This window comes from Poromitra crassiceps (genome assembly GCF_964638095.1).
Source record: "Poromitra crassiceps genome assembly, chromosome: 23".
In the NCBI taxonomy this organism is placed as follows: domain Eukaryota; kingdom Metazoa; phylum Chordata; class Actinopteri; order Beryciformes; family Melamphaidae; genus Poromitra; species Poromitra crassiceps.
In genome coordinates this window covers 11751425-11778419 of record NC_139639.1, presented here as the reverse complement: position 1 = coordinate 11778419, position 26995 = coordinate 11751425, and the positions used below count along the sequence as shown (strand labels likewise).

The 26995-nt window shown below is 41.9% G+C and overlaps 1 protein-coding gene across 1 annotated transcript in view; it reads left to right on the top strand.

Moving 5' to 3' along the window:
- Positions 1-26995, top strand: part of adhfe1 (alcohol dehydrogenase iron containing 1) — a 45128-nt gene that overhangs the window by 6148 nt on the left and 11985 nt on the right. The window contains exons 2-11 of the mRNA XM_083659289.1: positions 3011-3057; positions 4224-4273; positions 6193-6246; positions 9050-9204; positions 10679-10875; positions 11657-11734; positions 12710-12815; positions 18647-18799; positions 19708-19806; positions 24561-24639. Coding sequence (XP_083515415.1) covers positions 3011-3057; positions 4224-4273; positions 6193-6246; positions 9050-9204; positions 10679-10875; positions 11657-11734; positions 12710-12815; positions 18647-18799; positions 19708-19806; positions 24561-24639 — 1018 coding nt within the window. The remainder of the gene's footprint in view (positions 1-3010; positions 3058-4223; positions 4274-6192; positions 6247-9049; positions 9205-10678; positions 10876-11656; positions 11735-12709; positions 12816-18646; positions 18800-19707; positions 19807-24560; positions 24640-26995) is intronic.

Genomic DNA, 26995 nt, shown 5'->3' with positions numbered 1-26995 from the left:
GTGTGTGCTTTGGTAATATAGTATGTAAACGATTTAGTTCATCTAATTCATTTGATGTAAAACTAAAACATAACAATCAAATTAGGGCTGGGCGATATGGCCTCTAAAGAATATCGCGTTGTTTTTCGGCTATATCGCGATACACGATATATATCTCGATATTTTTGAAATCTCTCATAAATGCTCAATTTAACCCTTCAGGGTTCATACACATTTTGACCAATGGATTTCCATGACTTTTCCATAAGTTCTTAACCTGTATTTTATGCACACCTGGGGTAAAAAAGAAGAAGAAAGAAAGGGCAAATGTTGTGAGCAAAGATGGATGATTTAATATTCCATAGCTCTGACCTAAGCAAATCTGACATCACTATTGTGATATAATATTTTTTTTTAGTAAAGTGTATCACTCAATAGTCAATACAAAAAATAATGGCTTTTATAGAACCGAAAGCCTAGCTGCTTAGTCTGCAGATAAAACATAAAAAATTACATTTAGACTCTTATTGGCATGACGGCAACATATAAGCGGTCTGAATTTTGCATGGGGCCAGTTCTATAGTGAAGCATGGAAAGCCTCACTATACGCCATCATATCTGTGTCGTTTCACTTTTGACTGAAAAATGATGCCTGTAGTCTAGATTAAAGAAAATACATGTATGTGATGTTGACAATTATGTAGGCTATGTGCGCATTCGTTTTCCTTATAGATCATGAGTGCTCCGCAGCTAGCTACGTTAGCTTGCATCTAACGTTAGCGTTAGTTGATTTTGGAGACACAAACCCTGGACGTTTCATTTTGAGTAGGCTAATGCATGAGGTTCTCTATGGTTTACGCCAGCTCTGGGAGTATGAAATGCTTTAAATGCGGGGGTTTTGGTCACAAAAAGCTTGTGGAGCGCTGCCCTGCAACTAGATAGCCTAACCAGCTAGCTAACGTTAGCCCCGTTAGCCATCATCACAACAGCTAACGTTAACGCCAAAACAGATCCGCTGCCTCATCCCCACGTTTGGTTTAGCGTAACGCCAGCTCAGACTTTCCCCTAATCTCAGAAACCTTGCGGGACATGTATTGCAAATTGCAATAGTGGTTGTTTTGTTATAATTTGAAACTGTCAGCCACACTGGGGGCGGCCATGTTTTGCCAGTCTATGGTGCGGACGCGTGATTTCGAATCGCACATAGGTTAAGGACGGGTGTGTCTGACGTTTTGGCCCTGGCCATCCTAGGCTCAACGCGGCCTCTGTGTGCTGCTGCTGCTGCTGCTGCATGCTGGATAGAAATCCTGGAGCGGAGTCATGGAATGGAGTGCTTATATCGGAGTCTTGGATCGGTCATTTTCGCTGGAATCCGATCCGATTAGGGGTGTCACAATATATCGTCCCACGAAATTTCGCGATAGTAAAACGTCACGATATGTATCGTTGAGATGAAATCTCATATCGCAAAAAAAAAAAAATTTTTTTTTTTTTTTTTTTTTTTTCAAAAAATAGACTAAGAAACGTCTTTGTTTGTTGAAGTTCAATGTGTGGAAAGTAGTTCAGTTGAACAAGTCTTTGAAGAGACACATGAGAAGTTATACAGGAGAGAAACCATTCAATTGAGTTTCTGGCAAAACTGTTTAAAAACTGAAGATGCATAAAAAATAGATTAAGAAAAGTCTTGTTGTTTGAGTTTGAAGAAAAACTGAAGATGCATAATGAGAATTTATACTGCTGAGAAACCTTTTAGTTCAAAGTAAATCTAAGTGACGGTGTAACTCATTCTATTTCAAGATAAGCCTTATCTCCAATCTCATGTTTTTTCTAGTTGTTATTGTAATAACAATTTCCCACAACAGCATGTTTTGTATTTGTGCATTTCAAATAAAATACTACTTTTCCAGTCATATATTGTCATTATTCAAGTTTAAAAAAATATTGTTAAAATCGTATCGTATCGTTATCGTGAACCCAGTATCGTGATACGTATCGTATCGTGAACTGAGTGTATCGTGACACCCCTAGATCCGATCCATGTTTTTTGGCTGATATCGCGCCGATATCCGATCACATGATCGGATCGCAGCATCTCTACATATTACTGATGATTATTTAGCAAAATCTCATTGTGTCAATATTTTGTGGAAGCACCAGTAGGCTAGTAGGGCTGTGCAATTAATCACATTTTAATCTCAATTACAATTTTGGCTTCCCACGATTATGAAAACAAGATAATCGAGATTAATTGTGTGTGTGTGTGTGTGTGTGTGTGTATATATATATATATACATATATATACTAGGCCTGCACGATATGAGGAAAATCTGCGATGTGCGATAACATTGTTCAATATAGCAATGACGATATGACCTGCGATAAATAAACTAATATTAAAGTATGCATATTAGCTATACAGTTCCTATGTCTTTCTGCTTTAATTTTAATGCTTTTAATGCTAACTTTAATGCTAACATAGACCCCAAACATAGCCTATGCCCACTGAATAAAGAAATGAAATACACACTGACTCTAGCTGAAACTACACACAGCGTGTTTGGGCTTTGGCAGAGGGGTGGAGCGCACTGTTGCAAGGGAAAGGTGTACGCTGGATTTACAACAGAAGACAAAATGATCAGATGCTGAGTGGGAATGCATGACGCATGTAAATAAAACCACTTTTGTCATTCATTGCGTTTCAGGCAGTCTTTGCGATGTGTTTATTGCGCATGTTCATATTGGGATGACGATGAAAATACGATTAATTGTGCAGCCCTAATATATACATATATTGATGTATTTGGTCAAAAACATTGTGATGTTTGATTTTGTCCATATCGCCCAGCCCTAGCAGCTGTATATTTTAAAGCAGGGAAGGAAACCCTGTCTTTGAATTGTATTTGGATCACAGTCTTGTATTTATAAAAGAAGATATATATCATATTGCCATTCAGCCTAAAAAGACAGAGATGATTTTTGGTCTATATGGCCCAGCCAGATGAATGAACATGTGTGTTTTGTGTGTGAACAGGTGCAGATGTCCAGCTCACTCCAACACCTTCAACACCTTCCACCACGGTCTGTGTGTGTGTGTGTGTGTGTGTGTGTGTGTGTGTGTGTGTGTGTGTGTGTGTGTGTGTGTGTGTGTGTGTGTGTGTGTGTGTGTGTGTGTGTGTGTGTGTGTGCGTGCGTGCGTGTGCGTGTGCGTGTGCGTGTGTCTGTGCGTGTGTGTGTGATGTGATAAAAAATGCTTGATTTTGCAGTGCCTTTTCTCAAAAATTGCAATGGAATTTGTGAAATCTTTTGTGATTTTTGTTATGGTAAAATTGCGGGAACTGGCAAACATTGCAAGTTGAGGACTAACTACTACTGTATACTACCTAATGGGAACTTTTCTCAAAATGTGCAATGCAATTTGGTCAGTTTTATGTGATTTTGTTTGCCGTAACATTGGAACCTGAGGAACCTGTTTTGCCATTTTTGTGGAGAAATAGCAGCAATTTTTTTTAAATTGTTGGCTCACATGTGAGGCTGCCCAGTGAGGCAGGCTAGGAATTAGCGCTGCAAGTGCTGCTCGCCCGTGTAGCGCGAGAGCTGCGTGGTGCTGCTCGCCCGTGTAGTGCGAGAGCTGCGTGGTGCTGCTCGCCCGTGTAGCGCTGAGAGCTGCGTGGTGCTGCTCGCCCGTGTAGCGCTGAGAGCTGCGTGGTGCTGCTCGCCCGTGTAGCGCGAGAGCTGCGTGGTGCTGCTCGCCCGTGTAGCGCGAGAGCTGCGTGGTGCTGCTCGCCCGTGTAGCGCGAGAGCTGCGTGGTGCTGCTCGCCCGTGTAGCGCTGAGAGCTGCGTGGTGCTGCTCGCCCGTGTAGCGCTGAGAGCTGCGTGGTGCTGCTCACCCGTGTAGCGCGAGAGCTGCGTGGTGCTGCTCGCCCGTGTAGCGCGAGAGCTGCGTGGTGCTGCTCGCCCGTGTAGCGCTGAGAGCTGCGTGGAAATACTGGAAATGAGTGCAACTATTTCTAGTAAAATATTATATGTAATACAGTACATGAATATTATATATAAAAATATATGTAATACATGAATAGTATATATAATAATATATAGTATATAATACATGGATTTTGTATATAATAATATATAATTTATAATAGATGAATATTATATAATTATATATAGTATGTAATACATGGATATTGTAATTTCTAATACATGGATATTATGGCATGTGGAGTTAACTGAGGTGTTCCTGCAGGTGCCGGAGCTGCAGCCTGCACCGTCAGAAAGACAGATTATGCATTTGAGGTAAGTCATTACGAAACCTTCATCAAATATAACTGAACTGAATGAAACAACAAGGAAGGCTGTTTACAGTTATTCTTCATTCACATTCAGTCAACTTCTCTGCAAAGATGCTGATTCTTTAATAAAACAAGCAAAAGGTTTAACTTGGGGCGGCTGTAGCTCAGGAGGTTGAGCGGGTTGTCCACTAATCGCTTTGGATAAAAGAGGTTGGTGGTTCGATTCCCGGCTCCTCCAGTCTGCATGTCGAAGTGTCCTTGGGCAAGACACTGAACCCCAAATTGCTCCCGTTGGTGTGCCAGCACCCTGCGTGGTAGCCTGCCACCATCGGTGTGTGAATGGGTGAATGTACCTACTGACTGTAAAGCGCTTTGGATAAAGGCGCTATATAAATGCAGGCCATTTACAATTTACCATAACTTGAGAAGACCTGAAGCTGATATATTGATCTTTAGGAGAGACACTGACAAGAATGAATAAACAAGATGAATTGGTCATGTAGCTAAGTACTTAGTTAATTCACAGAAAGGTCATGTAGGCCTGAATATCACTGACAGGCTTTTATGTGTCACTTGAACAGGCATGCAGATTAAACCAAAAATAGTGAATACATCCCAATCATTCTAACTCTCTCTCTCTCTCTCTCTCTCTCTCTCTCTCTCTCTCTCTCTCTCTCTCTCTCTCTCTTTTATTTTATTTTTAAGTGCATATATACAGTATATATATATATTTTTTTTCTTTTTCTTTTTCTTTCTTTTTTTTTTTTCTTTTTTTTTAAGTGCCCTAAACTGACAAGTGACTGCTTATACTAAAAGCATAAGCAGGTGTACTCAACCTTTTGACTTGTGTGTACCCAAAACACACTGCGGCGCATCACAATATTTTCTCAAGGTTGGCAGGTCTGCTCATGACAGGTCTGCTCATGACAGGTCTGCTCATGGCAGGTCTGCTCATGGCAGGTCTGCTCATGTCAGGTCTGCTCATGGCAGGTCTGCTCATGACAGGTCTGCTCATGACAGGTCTGCTCATGGCAGGTCTGCTCATGACAGGTCTGCTCATGACAGGTCTGCTCATGGCAGGTCTGCTCATGACAGACCTGCTCATGTCAGGTCTGCTCATGTCAGGTCTGCTCATGACAGACCTGCTCATGTCAGGTCTGCTCATGTCAGGTCTGCTCATGGCAGGTCTGCTCATGACAGGTCTGCTCATGGCAGGTCTGCTCATGTCAGGTCTGCTCATGACAGGTCTGCTCATGTCAGGTCTGCTCATGGCAGGTCTGCTCATGACAGGTCTGATCATGGCAGGTCTGCTCATGACAGGTCTGCTCATGACAGGTCTGATCATGGCTCATTGACTCTTCACATCCGACCGCAAACAGCATAAAGGAGCTGTCCATCAGCAGCACACAGAAAGCAGAAACTAAAGTGCGGGGCTGCAATAGACTAATTAACAAATAATGCTATCATTCAACATTGGAGAAATGTATTCTCATAATAATAATAATAATAATAATAATAATAATAATAATAAAAATCATGAAGATCATAATGGTTTGTAAATGATTTGGTGGCCCACTTGCAATACCTTCGTGGCCCACCAGTGGGCCCTGCCCCACAGTTTGGAGTGGCTGGCTTATTTGAATGTTGGTACAAACTTGGTTTTAACAAATGATAAGTATTTAGTGATCCTGAAACTGTTGTTTGTTATATTGAGTGTGTTCTTCAACATCTAAACTTGCGTAATATGAAAAAAGAAAAGAAAAGCTTTTTTTTTAACAACCTTTTATCTTGATTTGTGCGATCTCATGGTTGCATACTGTACTTGTTATACTTGTTACTCGTGTTGTTATTGGCTGGCTGTGCTGACTGCCTGTGTTGTTATTGGCTGGCTGTGCTGACTGCCTGTCACGTCTCTCCTGTCAGATGGCGAGCTCCAACATCAGATATGGAGAAGGCGTCACCAGGGAGATCGGCATGGTACCTATTACAGGGCTCTCTTTTTATATTTTTTTTCCAATTTTTTATAGAACAATAAAAAAACAAGACAAACAGGCTCAGACACAGGAAAAGAAAAAATAAGAAAAAAAACATACATCATTGACATTTGGCATTGTAACGTGGTGCTACCAGCCACAAAAGGTGCTTATGTGCTTGTGAGGGATATTACACATAGGATCCCACCCAAGGGCTCCACAGGAAACCAACCGGGCAAGCTGTCCATCACCTCTAACCTTAGTCACTGCTCACTAGTCATTTTTAACCTCATCAAAGTAGCCCAGAAACGGGTCCCAAATAGTTAAGAACTTTCTAAGCGAGTTGGTTCTCAGGAACCTGAGTCTCTCCATCTGTATAACAGAAACCATGTCCATCAGCCATACTTGTAAAGAAGGTGAAGAGGAGGACTTCCATTCCTTCAGAATGAGTCTTTTGGCGACAGTTGTCCCCAGTGTCAGAGATTGTTGCACAGCTGTAGGGAAGTTCAGAGAGGACTCTGAGCAGGCGAAGATGGAGAGTTCTGCTTCCGGCTGAAGGGTTATTTTGTAAATCAACTCTTAATAACTGTCAAACTAAATGAATGCCTGAAAAACTGTTTACAGTTTTCAGATATACAAGTGTTCCTTTAACATATGGCCATATTTACCGATGTTAATATGATCTGTATAAAAACAAATTTCTATGATCAAATTGTGTACATACATGTACTGAAAAACACACAAATAACACAAATGTCTTTCTTTCTTTCTCCAAAATATTTGGAAAAGGCCACAAATTATAGATTGACCATATTGTTTCCTCTCAATTAGGAAATTCTGGCCGATACCGATATATTAAAAAAATGACTAACATCGGCCGATACCGATATGATCGCTGATATCCTGCATCCCTAATCTGTGTGAAGTGAACTTTGAGCTTGCTCTTGTGAACAACACTGAACACCAGCTGATACGTCTCCACTACTCCACACAGAAATGACACAAGATCTATCCTACTGTGTCACCACTGTGTGACAGGTGTCAAGTGTCAGAGGGCACACTATCTCATGCCTTTTGGTTCTGCCCTTCACTAACGGGATTCTGGGCCAAAATATTTGACTGGTACTCTTAAGGCCTACAAAATAACCCTTCAGCCGGAGGCAGAACTCGCCATCTTTGGCTGCTCGGAGTCTTCTCTGAACTTCCCTACAACTGTGCAACAGTCTTTGACACAGGGGACAACTAATCCTGAAGGAATGGAAGTCCCCCTCTTCACCCTCTTTTCAATTGTGGCTGACAGATATGACCTCTGTTATACGGATGGAGAGACTTAGGTTCCTGAGGACCGACTCAATTAAGAAATTCTAGAATTTCTTAACACGTTCACTGCCAACGACGTGTTAACACGTTTTCAGAATCCAGCTGTTGACTGCCAACGACGTGTTAACACGTCGTCAGAATCGATTTTTTTTTTTTGACGGTGGGATGTGCATCTAACCCTTTTACATCTCTTATATAAGTATTGGACATGTACAACGTGTACAACCCATTCCACCGACCCACTAAGTGGCGACAAGGAAGGAGGAAGGCAAGCAAAAAGCAGTGTGACGAAGCCATTCTCATGAAAATGGATTGGCGAAAACGCTTTCGTTTTCGCGCTGATTGCTGGCAGTGCGGGATTGCAAATTTGCATAATATATTACGGATGGAACACACTTTGAAACACGCAGCATAAATATGACCAGAATCGCAAAAGCTTTATCAAAGCTCTCAACCAAAACTCCAAGAAGCGAGCGAGTCCAACCAGACTTCCTCAAAGAGCGGCCGCGCAGACAGGCTCACAGCCGCACAGCAGCAGCAAAGCAGTGAGACTGGTGACAAGCTTGTGGTGCAGCAGGCCATTTTGCCTTGCAAAATAGCACCAAATTGGAAACAGCCATAAAAGGCTTTTAGAATGGGATTTTCAACCCATTCTTTTTTGTTTCTTTTTCGCTCTAATTTATAGTAATTTAATTTCTATTCAGAAATTTATTTGAGAGGTCGAGAGTATGAGAAAGTGCATTTGCACAGGTAGGAAAGTGCTTGTGACACGGCGCTGCAGCCAAGAAGAACGCCCACGGAGGGAGGAGTTGGAAGCAGAGGGAAGTTTCCTGCTGTTATGGAGGAAATTACTGTTCAAAACTATTGTTTAGGTCTTACTGATGCCAAAAATGAATGGTTAAAGTGACTGTTCTATCGAATTTCACAAAAAGCCGTTTATCTCTGAATATTTTTTCTGACGCTGAAACCATGCTGTATTCAACTGCTAATGCTTACATAACTACTAACTCTACAAACTAACTCTTTTAGACAGAGAAAGCACACATTCTATTAGTTCTTTTTAGATGATTGGTGTTCACGAAGTCCTAACAGAAAAGAATCCTCGGCTCTTGTAAAATGAGCCTAGAATCCTCAAAAAAAACCCTGGCAGAACCTACCTACAGCATTGAAAAAAGGCTGGCAGTCAATGTGTTAAGAAATTCTAGCACGACTGAATGTTGATCATGTGTTTTTGTTTGTTTGCTTTTTCTTTTGTTTTCCTGTGTCTGAGCCCGTTTGTCTTGTTCGTATGTTGTTCAGAAATTTTTAAAATAAAATATTGGAAAAAAACACTGTCTGCGATGCGATGTGATGTGATGTGATGTGTGTGTGTGTGTGTGTGTGTGTGTGTGTGTGTGTGTGTGTGTGTGTGTGTGTGTGTGTGTGTGTGTGTGTGTGTGTGTGTGTGTGTGTGTGTGTGTGTGAGCGCGCACGCGCGTGATCTCCAGGACCTGGTGAACATGGGGGCTCGTCACGTGTGTCTGATGACGGACAGCAACTTGTCCCGCCTCCCTCCGGTGCAGGCCGTGCTCGAGTCTCTGCTCACACACCGAGTCAACTACAAGGTCTATGACCAAGTTCGAGTCGAGCCTACTGACAGCAGGTTAGTTAGTTAGTTAGTTAGTCAGTTAATTAGTCTGTTTGTTCGTTTTATTTGACAAAGATTTAACCCCTACATGATCGGCTGATCGACTCTATACGATTTTCAAAATTGAGGAGGATTAAAAAAACACAAGAAAGCCTGAGGGCTTTTTCCATTCCAGATTCCAGATGATTTGAATGGGTTAGGGTTAGGGCCATCGTGAGTAAACATGTTCAAACGAGGGATTTGTCTTTGTGTAGTAGCCTTTCTGCAGCGCCTCATACAAAACATGGAGCAGACACAAAGACAAGCTTCATACAAAACATGGAGCAGACACAAAGACAAGCTTCATACAAAACATGGAGCGGACACAAAGACAAGCTTCATACAAAACATGGAGCGGACACAAAGACAAGCTTCATACAAAACATGGAGCGGACACAAAGACAAGCTTCATACAAAACATGGAGCGGACACAAAGACAAGCTTCATACAAAACATGGAGCAGACACAAAGACAAGCTTCATACAAAACATGGAGCGGACACAAAGACAAGCTTCATACAAAACATGGAGCAGACACAAAGACAAGCTTCATACAAAACATGGAGCAGACACAAAGACAAGCTTCATACAAAACATGGAGCGGACACAAAGACAAACTTCATACAAAACATGGAGCGGACACAAAGACAAGCTTCATACAAAACATGGAGCAGACACAAAGACAAGCTTCATACAAAACATGGAGCAGACACAAAGACAAGCTTCATACAAAACATGGAGCGGACACAAAGACAAGCTTCATACAAAACATGGAGCGGACACAAAGACAAGCTTCATACAAAACATGGAGCGGACACAAAGACAAGCTTCATACAAAACATGGAGCGGACACAAAGACAAGCTTCATACAAAACATGGAGCGGACACAAAGACAAGCTTCATACAAAACATACGTCCTCACAGCTTCACTGTTCCACTTTTTTAGCACATTTTAGTTGCTGTCTGTAGTATCTGGGAATCAAATGAATGATGGCAGGTTAGAGAGTGTCCCAGGGGAGCGGCCCGGCGTGCAGTAGCACTAGCAGTGATCCAATACATTCTCATTGTGGTCCTCTTTCACAGTTGCCTGGGTCCAGACCTGCATCTGGTCGGCATTGTGACATGCAACAGCGACTTCCTCATTTGAACAAATGATTAGCCAATCAGTGCCCAGGGGGACTGATGATTAGCCAATCAGCGTCAATAAGCAACGCAGCTTTTGTCTTGTTTTTTTTCTTTTCCTGTGTCTGAGCGTGTTTGTTTGCCCTCTAATTGTTCTGAATTTTTTTAAATAAAAGATTGAAAAAAAAATATGATAAAAAAATAAAAATAAGAAGCGCAGCCGGACAGACTATATACTGTATATATAATTGTTCTACTGTTTATTCTGGCTCACTCACTCAGTCTGTCTCAGTCTGTCTCTCTGTCTGTCTGTTTTAACCTGTGAGCAGCTTTAAAGACGCCATCGCCTTCGCCAAGAAGGAGTCCTTTGATGTGTTTGTGGCGGTGGGCGGGGGCTCGGTGATTGACACCTGCAAAGCGGCCAATCTGTACGCCTGCCACCCCGAGGCCGACTTCCTGGACTTCGTCAACGCTCCCATTGGGAAGGGAAAGCCGGTCACCGGAGCGCTCAAGCCGCTGATCGCAGGTAACAAGAGAGTTAACCCGAGCAGAGCAGGGCTGCGTAATAGTCTTTTTGCTTAGGAAGGTTCCTAACTGAGTGAAATGACCCGGAGGAAAGTACTTAAGTGGCAGCCATGACAAGAGCTAGTCGAATTCTCTAAATCAGCAGCGGTTCCCAAGGTCAAGGCCAATGTCATTTTTAAGTTTTTACAGACTATCAAAGTGCAGATTTCAAATGACGTGTCATACAGTGAATTCTGAGAAGATATGAAGGAGATATCAGATGCTTATTTGATTTTTTTCAATATTTGATTTTAAACTTTTTCGAACAACACACAAACAAGACAAACAGGCTCAGACACAGGAAAACAAAAGGAAAGAAGAGAAAGAAAACAACAAAAAATATATTATCGACATTCAGTATTACGTGGTGCTCCCAGTTGCATTGTGGTGCTACAGGGTCCATGAAAAACCAACCCGACGAATCACCCGTCGCCCCAACCTCAACGAGGTAGGCTAGAAATGGCTCCCAAATAGCCAAGAATTTTTGAAGTGAGTTGACTTGGTCCTCAGGCCGGTTGCACCAACTGGTCTTACGACTGGTCTTAAGCTAAGTCGGTCTTAACTTTACGACCTAACAGCTTCTCACTAAGGCCGGCCGTAAATCCGAGCCGCATAATGCCCAGGTCTGATCTAGATGAATAAATAGCCCTAGAGGTAAATATGTATTTTGGATTTTAGGGTGAGCTGTCCCTTTAAAGATTCAACACAAAACACCTTTACACAGTCTGCCTCTCTCTCTTTAGTTCCTACGACTGCAGGAACCGGCAGTGAAACCACCGGAGTGGCCATCTTTGACTTTGAACATCTGAAGGCAAAAACGGGTGAGAAACCTCCCGCGATGTGTTCAGGTCCGCCTGTGATGATCTGATGATCTTAACCACGATGACCTCCAGAGGACATGACACATTTGATCATATGACTCTATGACTATCATGACTCATTTGCATTTCACCTCAAACAAGACATGACGCTGTTTTCAAGTCTGAAATGTACCTAGATTGACTAGAAAGATGAAGAACATTTCAGCTTTTGGCCAACTAGGGCGCTGCTAGTTGATGTCACTAGGGTGACTGTACAGTATGAGGATTTTTAACATTTTGATGAATCAAAACAACCACAATGCAAGTGTAACGGCGTTGTGTAGGTGGTACTTGCAGCAACCCATGTTAAGGGCTTGTCCAGGGGTGGATTCGAACTGCCGACCCTCGGCTTGGGAGTCCAGCATGTTAACCGCAACACCAAGAGAGCTAGCTCCCTTGGCGGAGCTGGTTAACATGCCTTTATACCTGGGGAGTGAGTTTAACCAATCCACTCGCTACCACTCGGGACTCACGAGGAATCCGCGCTGATTCAACTCGGTTACACTCACCCCACACCCACTGGACATCCGGGTCACGGCACCAATGTAACGGCGTTGTGTAGGTGGTACTTGCAGCAACCCATGTTAAGGGCTTGTCCAGGGGTGGATTCGAACTGCCGACCCTCGGCTTGGGAGTCCAGCATGTTAACCGCAACACCAAGAGAGCTAGCTCCCTTGGCGGAGCTGGTTAACATGCCTTTATACCTGGGGAGTGAGTTTAACCAATCCACTCGCTACCACTCGGGACTCACGAGGAATCCGCGCTGATTCAACTCGGTTACACAAGTTAGAAACACAACAGCTGCTGTGAGTCTGTTAGAATTCCAAATCCTTACTACCAACATTTAACTAGCCTGTACTTCTCTGTGTCTTCAGGCATCGCCAGCAGAGCTCTGAAACCAACATTTAACTAGCCTGTACTTCTCTGTGTCTTCAGGCATCGCCAGCAGAGCCCTGAAACCGACCCTGGGCATCGTGGACCCTCTGCACACTCTGCACATGCCAGAGCGAGTCGCCGCCAACAGCGGCTTTGATGTGCTGTGGTGAGTCAGTCCAGATCAGTCCAGTCCAGTTAGTCCAGTCCAGTCCTGTTAGTCCAGTCCAGTCCTGTTAGTCCAGTCCAGTCCTGTTAGTCCAGTCCAAATCAGTCAGCCCATCCATCACACAGTCAGGGCTGCTTTCTAGGGTTTCATTTGGTTTGTAACCATCAAAGATGGAATCGGTGTGTGTCTTTCAGCACATTCACACACTCTCACACACTCACGCACGCACGCACACACTCACGCACGCGCGCACACACACACACACACACACACACACACACACACACACTGTTTAAAATGTTCACTAAATACTATTGTCAGACTCCATGCAGTACCTCTGTGGACCCACTATGCAGTAGCTCTGTGGACCCCCTATGCAGTACCTCTGTGGACCCCCTATGCATCACGGAACCCGGTTGAAAGCTCTATATTATAATTATACTCCACTACATTATCTTTATTGCACAACTCCACATGTACATGTGGCTGGAGTCTCCACCTCTGGCCCACTTCTCTAACCTTCAGGCCTTCAGATGTTTTTTCTGCTCTTGGTGCAGTTTCCCGTACCATTCTACAGGCCTCGCGGGCCTGCCAGGCCCCCTACCATTCTACAGGCCTGGCGGGCCCGCCAGGCCAACGACAAAAAATGCAAAAAAAGATTATTTTTTTCCTGCTCTCCCCAAAATTTCAATAAACCTTTATGGCATATTATTACAATACAACAATACTGGTGTTGACAGTAATAGAAGGTGCCAAATCATTCAAAACAATAAGCATTCTGCTTTTAGGAGCATTGTGCCAGCGTGCGGCACTGTTCCAAAATGTGTCGTTGCCTGAGAAACACACATCCCATAATACAACTGTTCGCATCGCATCCCATAATAGTATGATGATACTTGGGATGCTATTGTGAACATAGATGTGAACAGGTTAGTTAAAAGTTTAGCATCGCCTGCGAGGGCCCCCACCGTTGCGGTCGGGGTACGTTTGGAAATCCCTCCAGGCCTGAAAAATGTCTAGGGGAAACACTGTGGTGTTTCTGTGTGGTTCTGGTGATTCTGTGGAGTGACCTTTGACCTGGGAGCTGCTCACCTCTCCCCCACAGCTCATATCGCTCCGCGGCCTTCAGAACCCACAGCTCATATCAGAAAGAAACCCGCCTGTTAGTCCGCTCAGGTTTATCTCTATGGCCCGCCTGACTAATGAGGGGTCAAAGGGCATCACAGAGACAACTACAAACTGGCAGGGTTCCTACACAGGTCTGGAAAGTCTGGAAAAGTATTTAAAATGAATTTGATCATTTCTAGGTCTTGTGACATCAAGACATCAACCCTAACCCTAGAAGACACCTCCCATGACATCATCAGTGGGACAAAAATGACATCACTGATGATGTCACAACTTTGCATCACTGATGACATCACATTTGCTCTTATGACATCACTGATGATGTCACAACGTGGCCTATTAGATGCATATTGATCCAGGAAATCCAGGAGAAGTGGAATTTTGATTCTAGGACTCGCTACTTTTCTAAAATTGCATTAACTTCAGTCTCGCTTTATAAATGTGTTTTTGATAAAAATGTGTATTGATAAAGCTACTGTATAACAAAACTACAAAACCAAAACAACATGGAACAAATAACTACATAGGCTACTAATGCAAACTGTGCAGCCCGGTGTGAGTTTATTGGATCACACCCAGCTAGTGTTTTGTGATGTTTCTGGACTTTACACACAGTCATATAACCTCTAATCATGTGACCAACATGTACTCATGTGACTTTACACACAGTCATATAACCTCTAATCATGTGACCAACATGTACTCATGTGACTTTACACACAGTCATATAACCTATAATCATGTGACCAACATGTACTCATGTGACTTTACACACAGTCATATAACCTATAATCATGTGACCAACATGTACTCATGTGACTTTACACACAGTCATATAACCTCTAATCATGTGACCAACATGTACTCATGTGACTTTACACACAGTCATATAACCTATAATCATGTGACCAACATGTACTCATGTGACTTTACACACAGTCATATAACCTATAATCATGTGACCAACATGTACTCATGTGACTTTACACACAGTCATATAACCTCTAATCATGTGACCAACATGTAATCATGTGACTTTACACACAGTCATATAACCTCTAATCATGTGACCAACATGTAATCATGTGAGGAGGGGCATAGGGTCATCAATCTGGGTGCGGAAAGTGAAAAGGCAGCTTCTAGGTGTGTGTGTGTGGGGTGGGTGTGGGGTGTGTGTGTGTGTGTGTGTGTGTGTGTGTGTGTGTGTGTGTGTCCCTGTTTGTGTGTGTGTGTGTGTGTGTGTGTGTGGGGGGGGGGGGGGGAAGGGGGTGTGAGTGTGTGTGCCTGTGTGTTTGTGTGTGTGCTTGCGTGTGTGTGTGTGTGTGTGTGTGTGTGTGTGTGTGTGTGTGTATGTGTGTTAGGGCTGTCCCAAACAATTATTTTCTTATCGATTAATCTAACGATAATTTTTTCGATTAGTCGATTAATCTAGCGATTATTTTTTATTTAATTTTTTTATTATACTGTATAACAATAAATTTACCCAAAACAAATAAATAACCAAAAACTTCTCAATTTCAGTATTTTATTTAACCATCTCATTCTCTTTAACAGTCCAACATAAAATCTAAATAAAATTAAAGCAATTAAGAGCTTGTCCTCAAATAAAATTAATATAGTGCAATTCAAAATAAAATAGTAGAATAAATAAAATTCAAGTCACTTTCAGGAGGAATACCAAAAACCTTGTGCAATGTCAACTGAGTTTAGCAGCAGTCCAACATAAAATCATCATCTTACAGTACAATGGTGTGCAAAATTGATCATCATGATTCATCACTTTGAACCCTTTCCCTAAACTGAGGAGGATCAGTATTTTTACAGGACATGGATTTATTTAATCACTGGAGTAATGTGCAGCTAACTCAGCCAAATGTATGTTTGCATCAGTGTGGGGGTAAGGAAATAAATAAATAATATAAACGATTTACAGACTAACAGTCACAGACTGTAACAATGGTCTGTAACGTTAGTTTTGATGTCATTTTACATGGCCGTGAACGCAAACAGAAGAATGTAAACAGCCAAATAGCACTGTTAAATGATGCACGCAGTAAATTAACGTGAGCAGCACCATACTAACAAAATGGTCTGTACTCTGTAACGTTAGTTTAATCAATTGTCTACATGTTAGCCGTGAAAGCAAACGGAAATATGTACGTTAACGTTGAACGGCCGAATAACACCGTTAAATGGTGTAATGTTATGTTCGCTGCGGTGCAGAAATTACTTTCAACATGACGGTGATAGGCTGTATTCAGCCCTCAATTATAAACCGGAGTACGTTATAACGTTATAAATATAGTCACGACGTTAACAACTAACCAATGCTGGGGGTCCGTATGGAAAGTGGAAATCGAAATGGTTAAAAGTTAAATCAATTTGGTCATTCAGTGGCATTTTACTGCCATGTAAACTGACGACAAGTAACAGTTAGCCGCTAACATTAGCCACGCAATTTTTCTTTTGTGACGATTTTGACGCGTCGAGGCACGTAGCGTGTGTCGACGTAATTACGTAGTCGACGTCATCGATTACGTCAACTCGCGGGGACAGCCCTAGTGTGTGTGTGTGTGTGTGTGTGCGTGCGCGTGTGCGTGCGTGCGTGCGTGCGTGTGTGCGTGCGTGCGTGTGTGTGTGAGAGAGAGTGATTTAATGTGAACAGGGCCAACTTGAAAAAGAGATGGACATTTCAATATGGTTATCCTGGATAAATGAGACATAGGTGAGCTGTTTCAAACCAGTTTTTTTTTTGCCACTATGGACATGAAATAGTTCTTAAATTGCATTCATTAGGGCCTTAAAAAGGTCTTAGAAAGCCTTACATTTAACTTGTTGAAACCTGCAGAACCCCTGTTTATGTTTATAGTGGTATGGCTGCAGATTTAAACCCTGTTTATAGTGGTATGGCTGCAGATTTAAAGCCTGTTTATAGTGGTATGGCTGCAGATTTAAAGCCTGTTTATAGTGGTATGGCTGCAGATTTAAACCCTGTTTATAGTCGTATGGCTGCAGATTTAAAGCCTGTTTATAGTGGTATGGCTGCAGATTTAAAGCCTGTTTATAGTGGTATGGCTGCAGATTTAAACCCTGTTTATAGTGGTATGGCTGCAGATTTAAACCCTGTTTATAGTGGTATGGCTGCAGATTTAAAGCCTGTTTATAGTGGTATGGCTGCAGATTTAAAGCCTGTTTATAGTGGTATGGCTGCAGATTTAAACCCTGTTTATAGTGGTATGGCTGCAGATTTAAAGCCTGTTTATAGTGGTATGGCTGCAGATTTAAACCCTGTTTATAGTGGTATGGCTGCAGATTTAAAGCCTTTTTATAGTGGTATGGCTGCAGATTTAAAGCCTGTTTATAGTGGTATGGCTGCAGATTTAAACCCTGTTTATAGTGGTATGGCTGCAGATTTAAACCCTGTTTATAGTGGTATGGCTGCAGATTTAAACCCTGTTTATAGTGGTATGGCTGCAGATTTAAACCCTGTTTATAGTGGTATGGCTGCAGATTTAAAGCCTGTTTATAGTGGTATGGCTGCAGATTTAAACCCTGTTTATAGTGGTATGGCTGCAGATTTAAAGCCTGTTTATAGTGGTATGGCTGCAGATTTAAAGCCTGTTTATAGTGGTATGGCTGCAGATTTAAACCCTGTTTATAGTCGTATGGCTGCAGATTTAAAGCCTGTTTATAGTGGTATGGCTGCAGATTTAAAGCCTGTTTATAGTGGTATGGCTGCAGATTTAAACCCTGTTTATAGTGGTATGGCTGCAGATTTAAACCCTGTTTATAGTGGTATGGCTGCAGATTTAAAGCCTGTTTATAGTGGTATGGCTGCAGATTTAAAGCCTGTTTATAGTGGTATGGCTGCAGATTTAAACCCTGTTTATAGTGGTATGGCTGCAGATTTAAACCCTGTTTATAGTGGTATGGCTGCAGATTTAAACCCTGTTTATAGTGGTATGGCTGCAGATTTAAAGCCTTTTTATAGTGGTATGGCTGCAGATTTAAAGCCTGTTTATAGTGGTATGGCTGCAGATTTAAACCCTGTTTATAGTGGTATGGCTGCAGATTTAAACCCTGTTTATAGTGGTATGGCTGCAGATTTAAACCCTGTTTATAGTGGTATGGCTGCAGATTTAAACCCTGTTTATAGTGGTATGGCTGCAGATTTAAAGCCTGTTTATAGTGGTATGGCTGCAGATTTAAACCCTGTTTATAGTGGTATGGCTGCAGATTTAAACCCTGTTTATAGTGGTATGGCTGCAGATTTAAACCCTGTTTATAGTGGTATGGCTGCAGATTTAAACCCTGTTTATAGTGGTATGGCTGCAGATTTAAAGCCTGTTTATAGTGGTATGGCTGCAGATTTAAACCCTGTTTATAGTCGTATGGCTGCAGATTTAAAGCCTGTTTATAGTGGTATGGCTGCAGATTTAAACCCTGTTTATAGTGGTATGGCTGCAGATTTAAACCCTGTTTATAGTCGTATGGCTGCAGATTTAAACCCTGTTTATAGTGGTATGGCTGCAGATTTAAAGCCTGTTTATAGTGGTATGGCTGCAGATTTAAACCCTGTTTATAGTGGTATGGCTGCAGATTTAAACCCTGTTTATAGTCGTATGGCTGCAGATTTAAACCCTGTTTATAGTGGTATGGCTGCAGATTTCGCCTGTAATTTGAGCGGACTTGTACTTTAACAGCCACGCCCTGGAGTCTTACACCGCCCTACCCTACAGCCTGCGGAGCCCCTGCCCCCCCAACCCCCTCCTCCGTCCGGCCTACCAGGGCAGCAACCCCATCAGCGACGTGTGGTCCAGACACGCCCTCAACGTGGTCGCCAAGTACATGAAGAGGTACTAGTGTTCATTTTGATTTAGTTTGAGTCTTTTGGCTAAAATGCCATTTAGTTTGAGTCATATTTCTGTCATCTGAAATGTTTTCGTTTTAGTCTAGTTTTAGTTGACTACATTTACATTTACATTACGTCATTTGGCAGACGCTTTTATCCAAAGCGACTTACAATAACACATTTTTGTCAGCAATAGAGCAATCAACTACTGTATGCAACACAGTCTATGACAGTTACAATTTCTGAAGGAATAGTGGTAAAGTATTTATTTTTTAAAGAGAGAGAGAGAGAGAGAGAGAGAGAGACTACATGACTAAATATAAGATTTTAGTCGACTAAAATTGAACTTATATTTTAGTTATAGTGTAATGCATTATTTAAATAGAGTGTCGTGCCGCATGGGAGATGCTATTTGAACCCCCCCCCTATTTACAAGCACAGCAGCACTTTTGTCTTGGAGAGAAAAGAGACGAGCAGGTCTGCACACAAGCAAGAGGGGGGGGGGACTCCCTCTACAAATAAAGTGATGAAAAGATCATAATGTTTAGCAATTAATAAATGATTTGGCGGCCCACTTGCAATACCTTTGCGGCCCACCAATGGGCTCCGGCCCACAAGTTTGGAGTGGCTGGTTCGGGGCCTCTGGCCTAACCCTACGTCAGCCAGGTGAACCCAGAAGGTTCCCTGAGGAACACCTTCAGAGGGCCAAGACTCTGTGAAGCCTGAACGTCCTTCTGTCATCTTGTCTCTTTTAGTTTCAACCTTACTGTGTTTGTTTCTTTGCGAGGGTGTGTGTGTGTGTGTGTGTGTGTGTGTGTGTGTGTGTGTATGTGCGTGTGTGTGTGTGTGTGTGTGTGTGTGTGTGTGTGTGTGTGTGTGTGTGTGTGTGTGTGTGTGTGTGTGTGTGTCCAGAGCGGTGCGTGACCCAGAGGACCTGGAGGCTCGGTCCAGCATGCACCTGGCCAGTGTGTTCGCCGGCATCGGCTTCGGAAACGCCGGAGTCCATCTGTGGTGAGCTGCTACAAATCTGACTACAGCCTTTAACACACTGTGTGATTTAATCTGACTACAGCCTTTAACAGACTGTGTGATTTAATCTGACTACAGCCTTTAACACACTGTGATTTAATCTGACTACAGCCTTTAACAGACTGTGATTTAATCTGATTACAGCCTTTAACACACTGTGTGATTTAATCTGACTACAGCCTTTAACACACTGTGTGATTTAATCTGACTACAGCCTTTAACAGACTGTGATTTAATCTGACTACAGCCTTTAACACACTGTGTGATTTAATCTGACTACAGCCTTTAGCACACTGTGTGATTTAATCTGACTATAGCCTTTAACACACTGTGTGATTTAATCTGACTACAGCCTTTAACACACTGTGTGATTTAATCTGACTACAGCCTTTAACACACTGTGTGATTTAATCTGACTACAGCCTTTAACAGACTGTGTGATTTAATCTGACTACAGCCTTTAACACACTGTGTGATTTAATCTGACTACAGCCTTTAACACACTGTGTGATTTAATCTGACTACAGCCTTTAACACACTGTGTGATTTAATCTGACTACAGCCTTTAACAGACTGTGTGATTTAATCTGACTACAGCCTTTAACACACTGTGTGATTTAATCTGACTACAGCCTTTAACACACTGTGTGATTTAATCTGACTACAGCCTTTAACAGACTGTGTGATTTAATCTGACTACAGCCTTTAACACACTGTGTGATTTAATCTGACTACAGCCTTTAACACACTGTGTGATTTAATCTGACTACAGCCTTAACACACTGTGTGATTTAATCTGACTACAGCCTTTAACAGACTGTGTGATTTAATCTGACTACAGCCTTTAGCACACTGTGTGATTTAATCTGACTACAGCCTTAACACACTGTGTGATTTAATCTACAGCCTTTAGCACACTGTGTGATTTAATCTGACTATAGCCTTTAACACACTGTGTGATTTAATCTGACTACAGCCTTTAGCACACTGTGTGATTTAATCTGACTATAGCCTTTAACACACTGTGTGATTTAATCTGACTACAGCCTTTAACACACTGTGTGATTTAATCTGACTACAGCCTTTAACAGACTGTGATTTAATCTGACTACAGCCTTTAACACACTGTGTGATTTAATCTGACTACAGCCTTTAACACACTGTGTGATTTAATCTGACTACAGCCTTTAGCACACTGTGTGATTTAATCTGACTATAGCCTTTAACACACTGTGTGATTTAATCTGACTACAGCCTTTAACACACTGTGTGATTTAATCTGACTACAGCCTTTAACACACTGTGTGATTTAATCTGACTACAGCCTTTAACAGACTGTGTGATTTAATCTGACTACAGCCTTTAACAGACTGTGATTTAATCTGACTACAGCCTTTAACAGACTGTGATTTAATCTGACTACAGCCTTTAACACACTGTGTGATTTAATCTGACTACAGCCTTTAACAGACTGTGATTTAATCTGACTACAGCCTTTAACACACTGTGTGATTTAATCTGACTACAGCCTTTAGCACACTGTGTGATTTAATCTGACTATAGCCTTTAACACACTGTGTGATTTAATCTGACTACAGCCTTTAACACACTGTGTGATTTAATCTGACTACAGCCTTTAACACACTGTGTGATTTAATCTGACTACAGCCTTTAACACACTGTGTGATTTAATCTGACTACAGCCTTTAACACACTGTGTGATTTAATCTGACTACAGCCTTTAACACACTGTGTGATTTAATCTGACTACAGCCTTTAACACACTGTGTGATTTAATCTGACTACAGCCTTTAACAGACTGTGTGATTTAATCTGACTACAGCCTTTAACAGACTGTGTGATTTAATCTGACTACAGCCTTTAACACACTGTGTGATTTAATCTGACTACAGCCTTTAACAGACTGTGTGATTTAATCTGACTACAGCCTTTAACAGACTGTGTGATTTAATCTGACTACAGCCTTTAACACACTGTGTGATTTAATCTGACTACAGCCTTTAACACACTGTGTGATTTAATCTGACTACAGCCTTTAACAGACTGTGTGATTTAATCTGACTACAGCCTTTAACACACTGTGTGATTTAATCTGACTACAGCCTTTAACAGACTGTGTGATTTAATCTGACTACAGCCTTTAACACACTGTGTGATTTAATCTGACTACAGCCTTTAACACACTGTGTGATTTAATCTGACTACAGCCTTTAACAGACTGTGTGATTTAATCTGACTACAGCCTTTAACAGACTGTGTGATTTAATCTGACTACAGCCTTTAACACACTGTGTGATTTAATCTGACTACAGCCTTTAACACACTGTGTGATTTAATCTGACTACAGCCTTTAACACACTGTGTGATTTAATCTGACTACAGCCTTTAACACACTGTGTGATTTAATCTGACTACAGCCTTTAACACACTGTGATTTAATCTGACTACAGCCTTTAACACACTGTGTGATTTAATCTGACTACAGCCTTTAACACACTGTGTGATTTAATCTGACTACAGCCTTTAACACACTGTGTGATTTAATCTGACTACAGCCTTTAACAGACTGTGTGATTTAATCTGACTACAGCCTTTAACACACTGTGTGATTTAATCTGACTACAGCCTTTAACACACTGTGTGATTTAATCTACAGCCTTTAGCACACTGTGTGATTTAATCTGACTACAGCCTTTAACACACTGTGTGATTTAATCTACAGCCTTTAACACACTGTGTGATTTAATCTGACTATAGCCTTTAACACACTGTGATTTAATCTGACTACAGCCTTTAACAGACTGTGTGATTTAATCTGACTACAGCCTTTAACAGACTGTGTGATTTAATCTGACTACAGCCTTTAACACACTGTGTGATTTAATCTGACTACATCCTTTAACACACTGTGTGATTTAATCTACAGCCTTTAGCACACTGTGTGATTTAATCTGACTACAGCCTTTAACACACTGTGTGATTTAATCTACAGCCTTTAGCACACTGTGTGATTTAATCTGACTACAGCCTTTAACACACTGTGTGATTTAATCTACAGCCTTTAACACACTGTGTGATTTAATCTGACTACAGCCTTTAACACACTGTGATTTAATCTGATTACAGCCTTTAACACACTGTGATTTAATCTGACTACAGCCTTTAACACACTGTGTGATTTAATCTGACTACAGCCTTTAACACACTGTGTGATTTAATCTACAGCCTTTAACACACTGTGTGATTTAATCTGACTACAGCCTTTAACACACTGTGTGATTTAATCTGACTACAGCCTTTAACACACTGTGTGATTTAATCTGAATACAGCCTTTAACACACTGTGTGATTTAATCTGACTACAGCCTTTAACACACTGTGTGATTTAATCTGACTATAGCCTTTAACACACTGTGTGATTTAATCTGAATACAGCCTTTAACAGACTGTGTGATTTAATCTGACTACAGACTTTAACACACTGTGTGATTTAATCTGACTACAGCCTTAACACACTGTGATTTAATCTGACTACAGCCTTTAGCACACTGTGTGATTTAATCTGACTACAGCCTTAACACACTGTGATTTAATCTGACTACAGCCTTTAGCACACTGTGGGCTCTATCGTCGCAAATGCGGTAATTTCGCGTTAGTGCCCGTTTTGCGCCCGTTTTGCGCCCGAATAGCACGCCGCAAAGCCCTAATTGTGGGCGTGTCAGCCCGCTGCGCTTCGCGTCACCTCGCAGCTTCCAACACGCTGAGTGCAGGGTGCTTTTACTGAGACATAGGGCAAGGGGAATTAGAGATAAGAAAGGCAGACTCGATACATGATTTAAAATAATATAGATGATTATCTATATTATTAAGTACCGTTCATTCACACCAAGGCGAAATTCGCAAATTTGTGCGTGAAGATTACATACTGTATAAAGTCAATGCAAACACGCAGGCGCCGTTTTGCCATTTCGCCCCATGTGGCACAAATGTAGTGAAATCTTTCAACTTTGGCAAATAATTCAGGCTTTTTTGGCCTTGGTGTGAACGGAGCTTTCGTGTCCTCATGTTACGTTTGTGTGTTCCAGCCACGGCATGTCGTGTCCTCATGTTACGTTTGTGTGTTCCAGCCACGGCATGTCGTATCCTCATGTTACGTTTGTGTGTTCCAGCCACGGCATGTCGTATCCTCATGTTAGGTTTGTGTGTTCCAGCCACGGCATGTCGTGTCCTCATGTTACGTTTGTGTGTTCCAGCCACGGCATGTCGTGTCCTCATGTTACGTTTGTGTGTTCCAGCCACGGCATGTCGTGTCCTCATGTTACGTTTGTGTGTTCCAGCCACGGCATGTCGTATCCTCATGTTACGTTTGTGTGTTCCAGCCACGGCATGTCGTATCCTCATGTTACGTTTGTGTGTTCCAGCCACGGCATGTCGTGTCCTCATGTTACGTTTGTGTGTTCCAGCCACGGCATGTCGTATCCTCATGTTACGTTTGTGTGTTCCAGCCACGGCATGTCGTGTCCTCATGTTACGTTTGTGTGTTCCAGCCACGGCATGTCGTGTCCTCATGTTACGTTTGTGTGTTCCAGCCATGGCATGTCGTATCCTCATGTTACGTTTGTGTGTTCCAGCCACGGCATGTCGTGTCCTCATGTTACGTTTGTGTGTTCCAGCCACGGCATGTCGTATCCTCATGTTACGTTTGTGTGTTCCAGCCACGGCATGTCGTATCCCATCGCTGGGAACGTGAAGACTCACATGGCCAAAGGATACAACCTGGACCATCCTGTTGTGGTGAGGCCCGCTGAGCAGGATATTCACCAATCACTACAACTCTCATATGCATTTATTGAAACAACTTTTTTTGTGCAATTCTCTGGCGGACCACCAGGCGGAGTATGGAGAGATATATGTGTCTTTATTCTGTGACTGAAAGTTTACATCCTGTAACCCAAGACTGTATCTGTGAGAAAATAAATCCACTTTGTAATAAAAAAATAGATCTGTAAGCAAAAACATGGATTTGAAAACAAAACTATCAACAATCCAATCAAAGAAAAATTTAAAAATAAAATAAAATAAATGTTTTTAGATTTTTCATTAATGTGAATTCAAAAAAGTTGCATGCAAACACAAACATTTTGTTCTCAACTCCAAAACATTTGTTTGCAAAACCATTACGTTTGCTTACAAAGCTCAACTTTTCTTTTGCGAAACGAAAAGTTTTGAGTTTTGCAAAACTTTTTCTGTTACAATAAGGGCGGGACCTACAGCAAAAATAAGTAACGCACGTCCCTATTGGCCAGTGTCGATCGGAGTGATAGCTTGGCAACATCCAATCCCAGTACGAGACAAGGCGGAGGGCGGGCACTTGAACGGAAGTATTTCCTGAAGGAATCTCCATGCCATTTTAGCGCCAGTTATAACCACAGATTGAAGAGAGAAGCCGTGAGTATGTTCACACCAATGTTTTTATGTTTGGACCGGTGCATCTAACCTGACCAAACATAAAAACATTGGTGTGAACATACTCACAGCTTCTCTCTTCAATCTGTGGTTATAACTGGGGCTGAAATGGCATGGAGATTCCTTCAGGAAATACTTCCTTCAAGTGCCCGCCCTCCGCCTTGTCTCTTACTGGATTGGATGTTGCCAAGCTATCACTCCGATCGACACTGGCCAATAGGGACGTGCGTTACTTCTTTCTGCTGTAGGTCCCGCCAGTGCTGTAGTGGTAAAAAAAAAGGTGGGTAAACTATACTTTTGACTCGAGGCAGCTTTCTCACACGGCACCGACAGTGTTATAACGGCGGATAAATAAGCTTCCGTGACCGATATACAAGACAAAATATGAGAGTATATAGAACAACTTAATCTGAATCATATAGCCCTATAAGGTATATCAGGGGGTTCCCCCACATTTCTGAGTAGCCAGCCAGATAGAAAAAGTAGCTGGCTATGGGATGGGCCTTGCCCCTCAAGGGGGGTCCGGGGGGATTCTCCCCCGGAAGATTTTTTTTTTACATTTTAAAGTAAAATTCATCAACCTGGTGCATTTGAGAGCAAAATGAACTACACACATCTCTAATGTGTTGTGACTTTACAAATAATTAGGCCTAAACAATCAATATAAAATGTATTTATTGAACATTTGTTGAATTTCTCCAGGTATGAAAAGTTAAATTATACAGTAGGTAGCCTACTTTAAAGGACCTTGTATGAACCCAGTATATACAGTTTGAAGAGTAATATAGTTCTTTCTCTCATACACACTGTACCTGTGATTGTCAGCTTCAGCTTTATAGCTAAAAGTGTGTAGACAGATTTAATCTGTGATTCTTGAATACCAATATATAATTCAAACCATGTTTCCCCTGGGGGATTAAGAATAAACACCATGCCATACCATACCATACCAAACTGTCCACAAACACATTGGGCAAGGATAGGTAGACAACATACTGTACATGGAAATAAAAGTAGTTCTGCCACTCTGGCCACTAAATTTTAGTCAGCCAATATTTATTTATACAGATCTCGGCACAACAAACACCAGTATGTTTCTAGATAGTTTTCAACATGGTCGTATTATATTGGCTTTATACAGTAGCCTAGCACCTGGACTATTCAAGTCGACTCGCACGCACCTAATGTTACAAACTTTACTTGATCAGAGGGAAATCAATCATGTTTCTTACACCAGTGATTCACTCTTCAGTTGTAAAAAGGTGAGCCTATATGATTTTCCCCACTCCGGACACACATTTTTAACCAACCTTACCTATGTTCAGCTCTCCAAATGCGCATTGCGCATCGCTGGCACAATGGCACCGTTAAGTTGTTTGAAGGGAGCGCTGTCTGGGCAGGCAAGCACAGCTCGATAAAGGCACCAACGTGACCGGGGCCGTGTACCTTTCCCGCGGAGCGCTCCACAAAAATAGGCTACGGTTCGCGGAGATCCTGGTCAGTGCCATGCCCATGAGTAATCTTTTTTCTTTTCTTTTGGTGTGTGACGTGCTTGGCGTGGTCTCCGCATCAACGGAGTTTACGCGAACGTGTTAAAACTCGTGCAATAATAAGTGTGCATAAACGATTTAAACATGTGAGTAAACGATCTTAAAAGGTGCCTAAATGCTGCAGAGCATTGAAA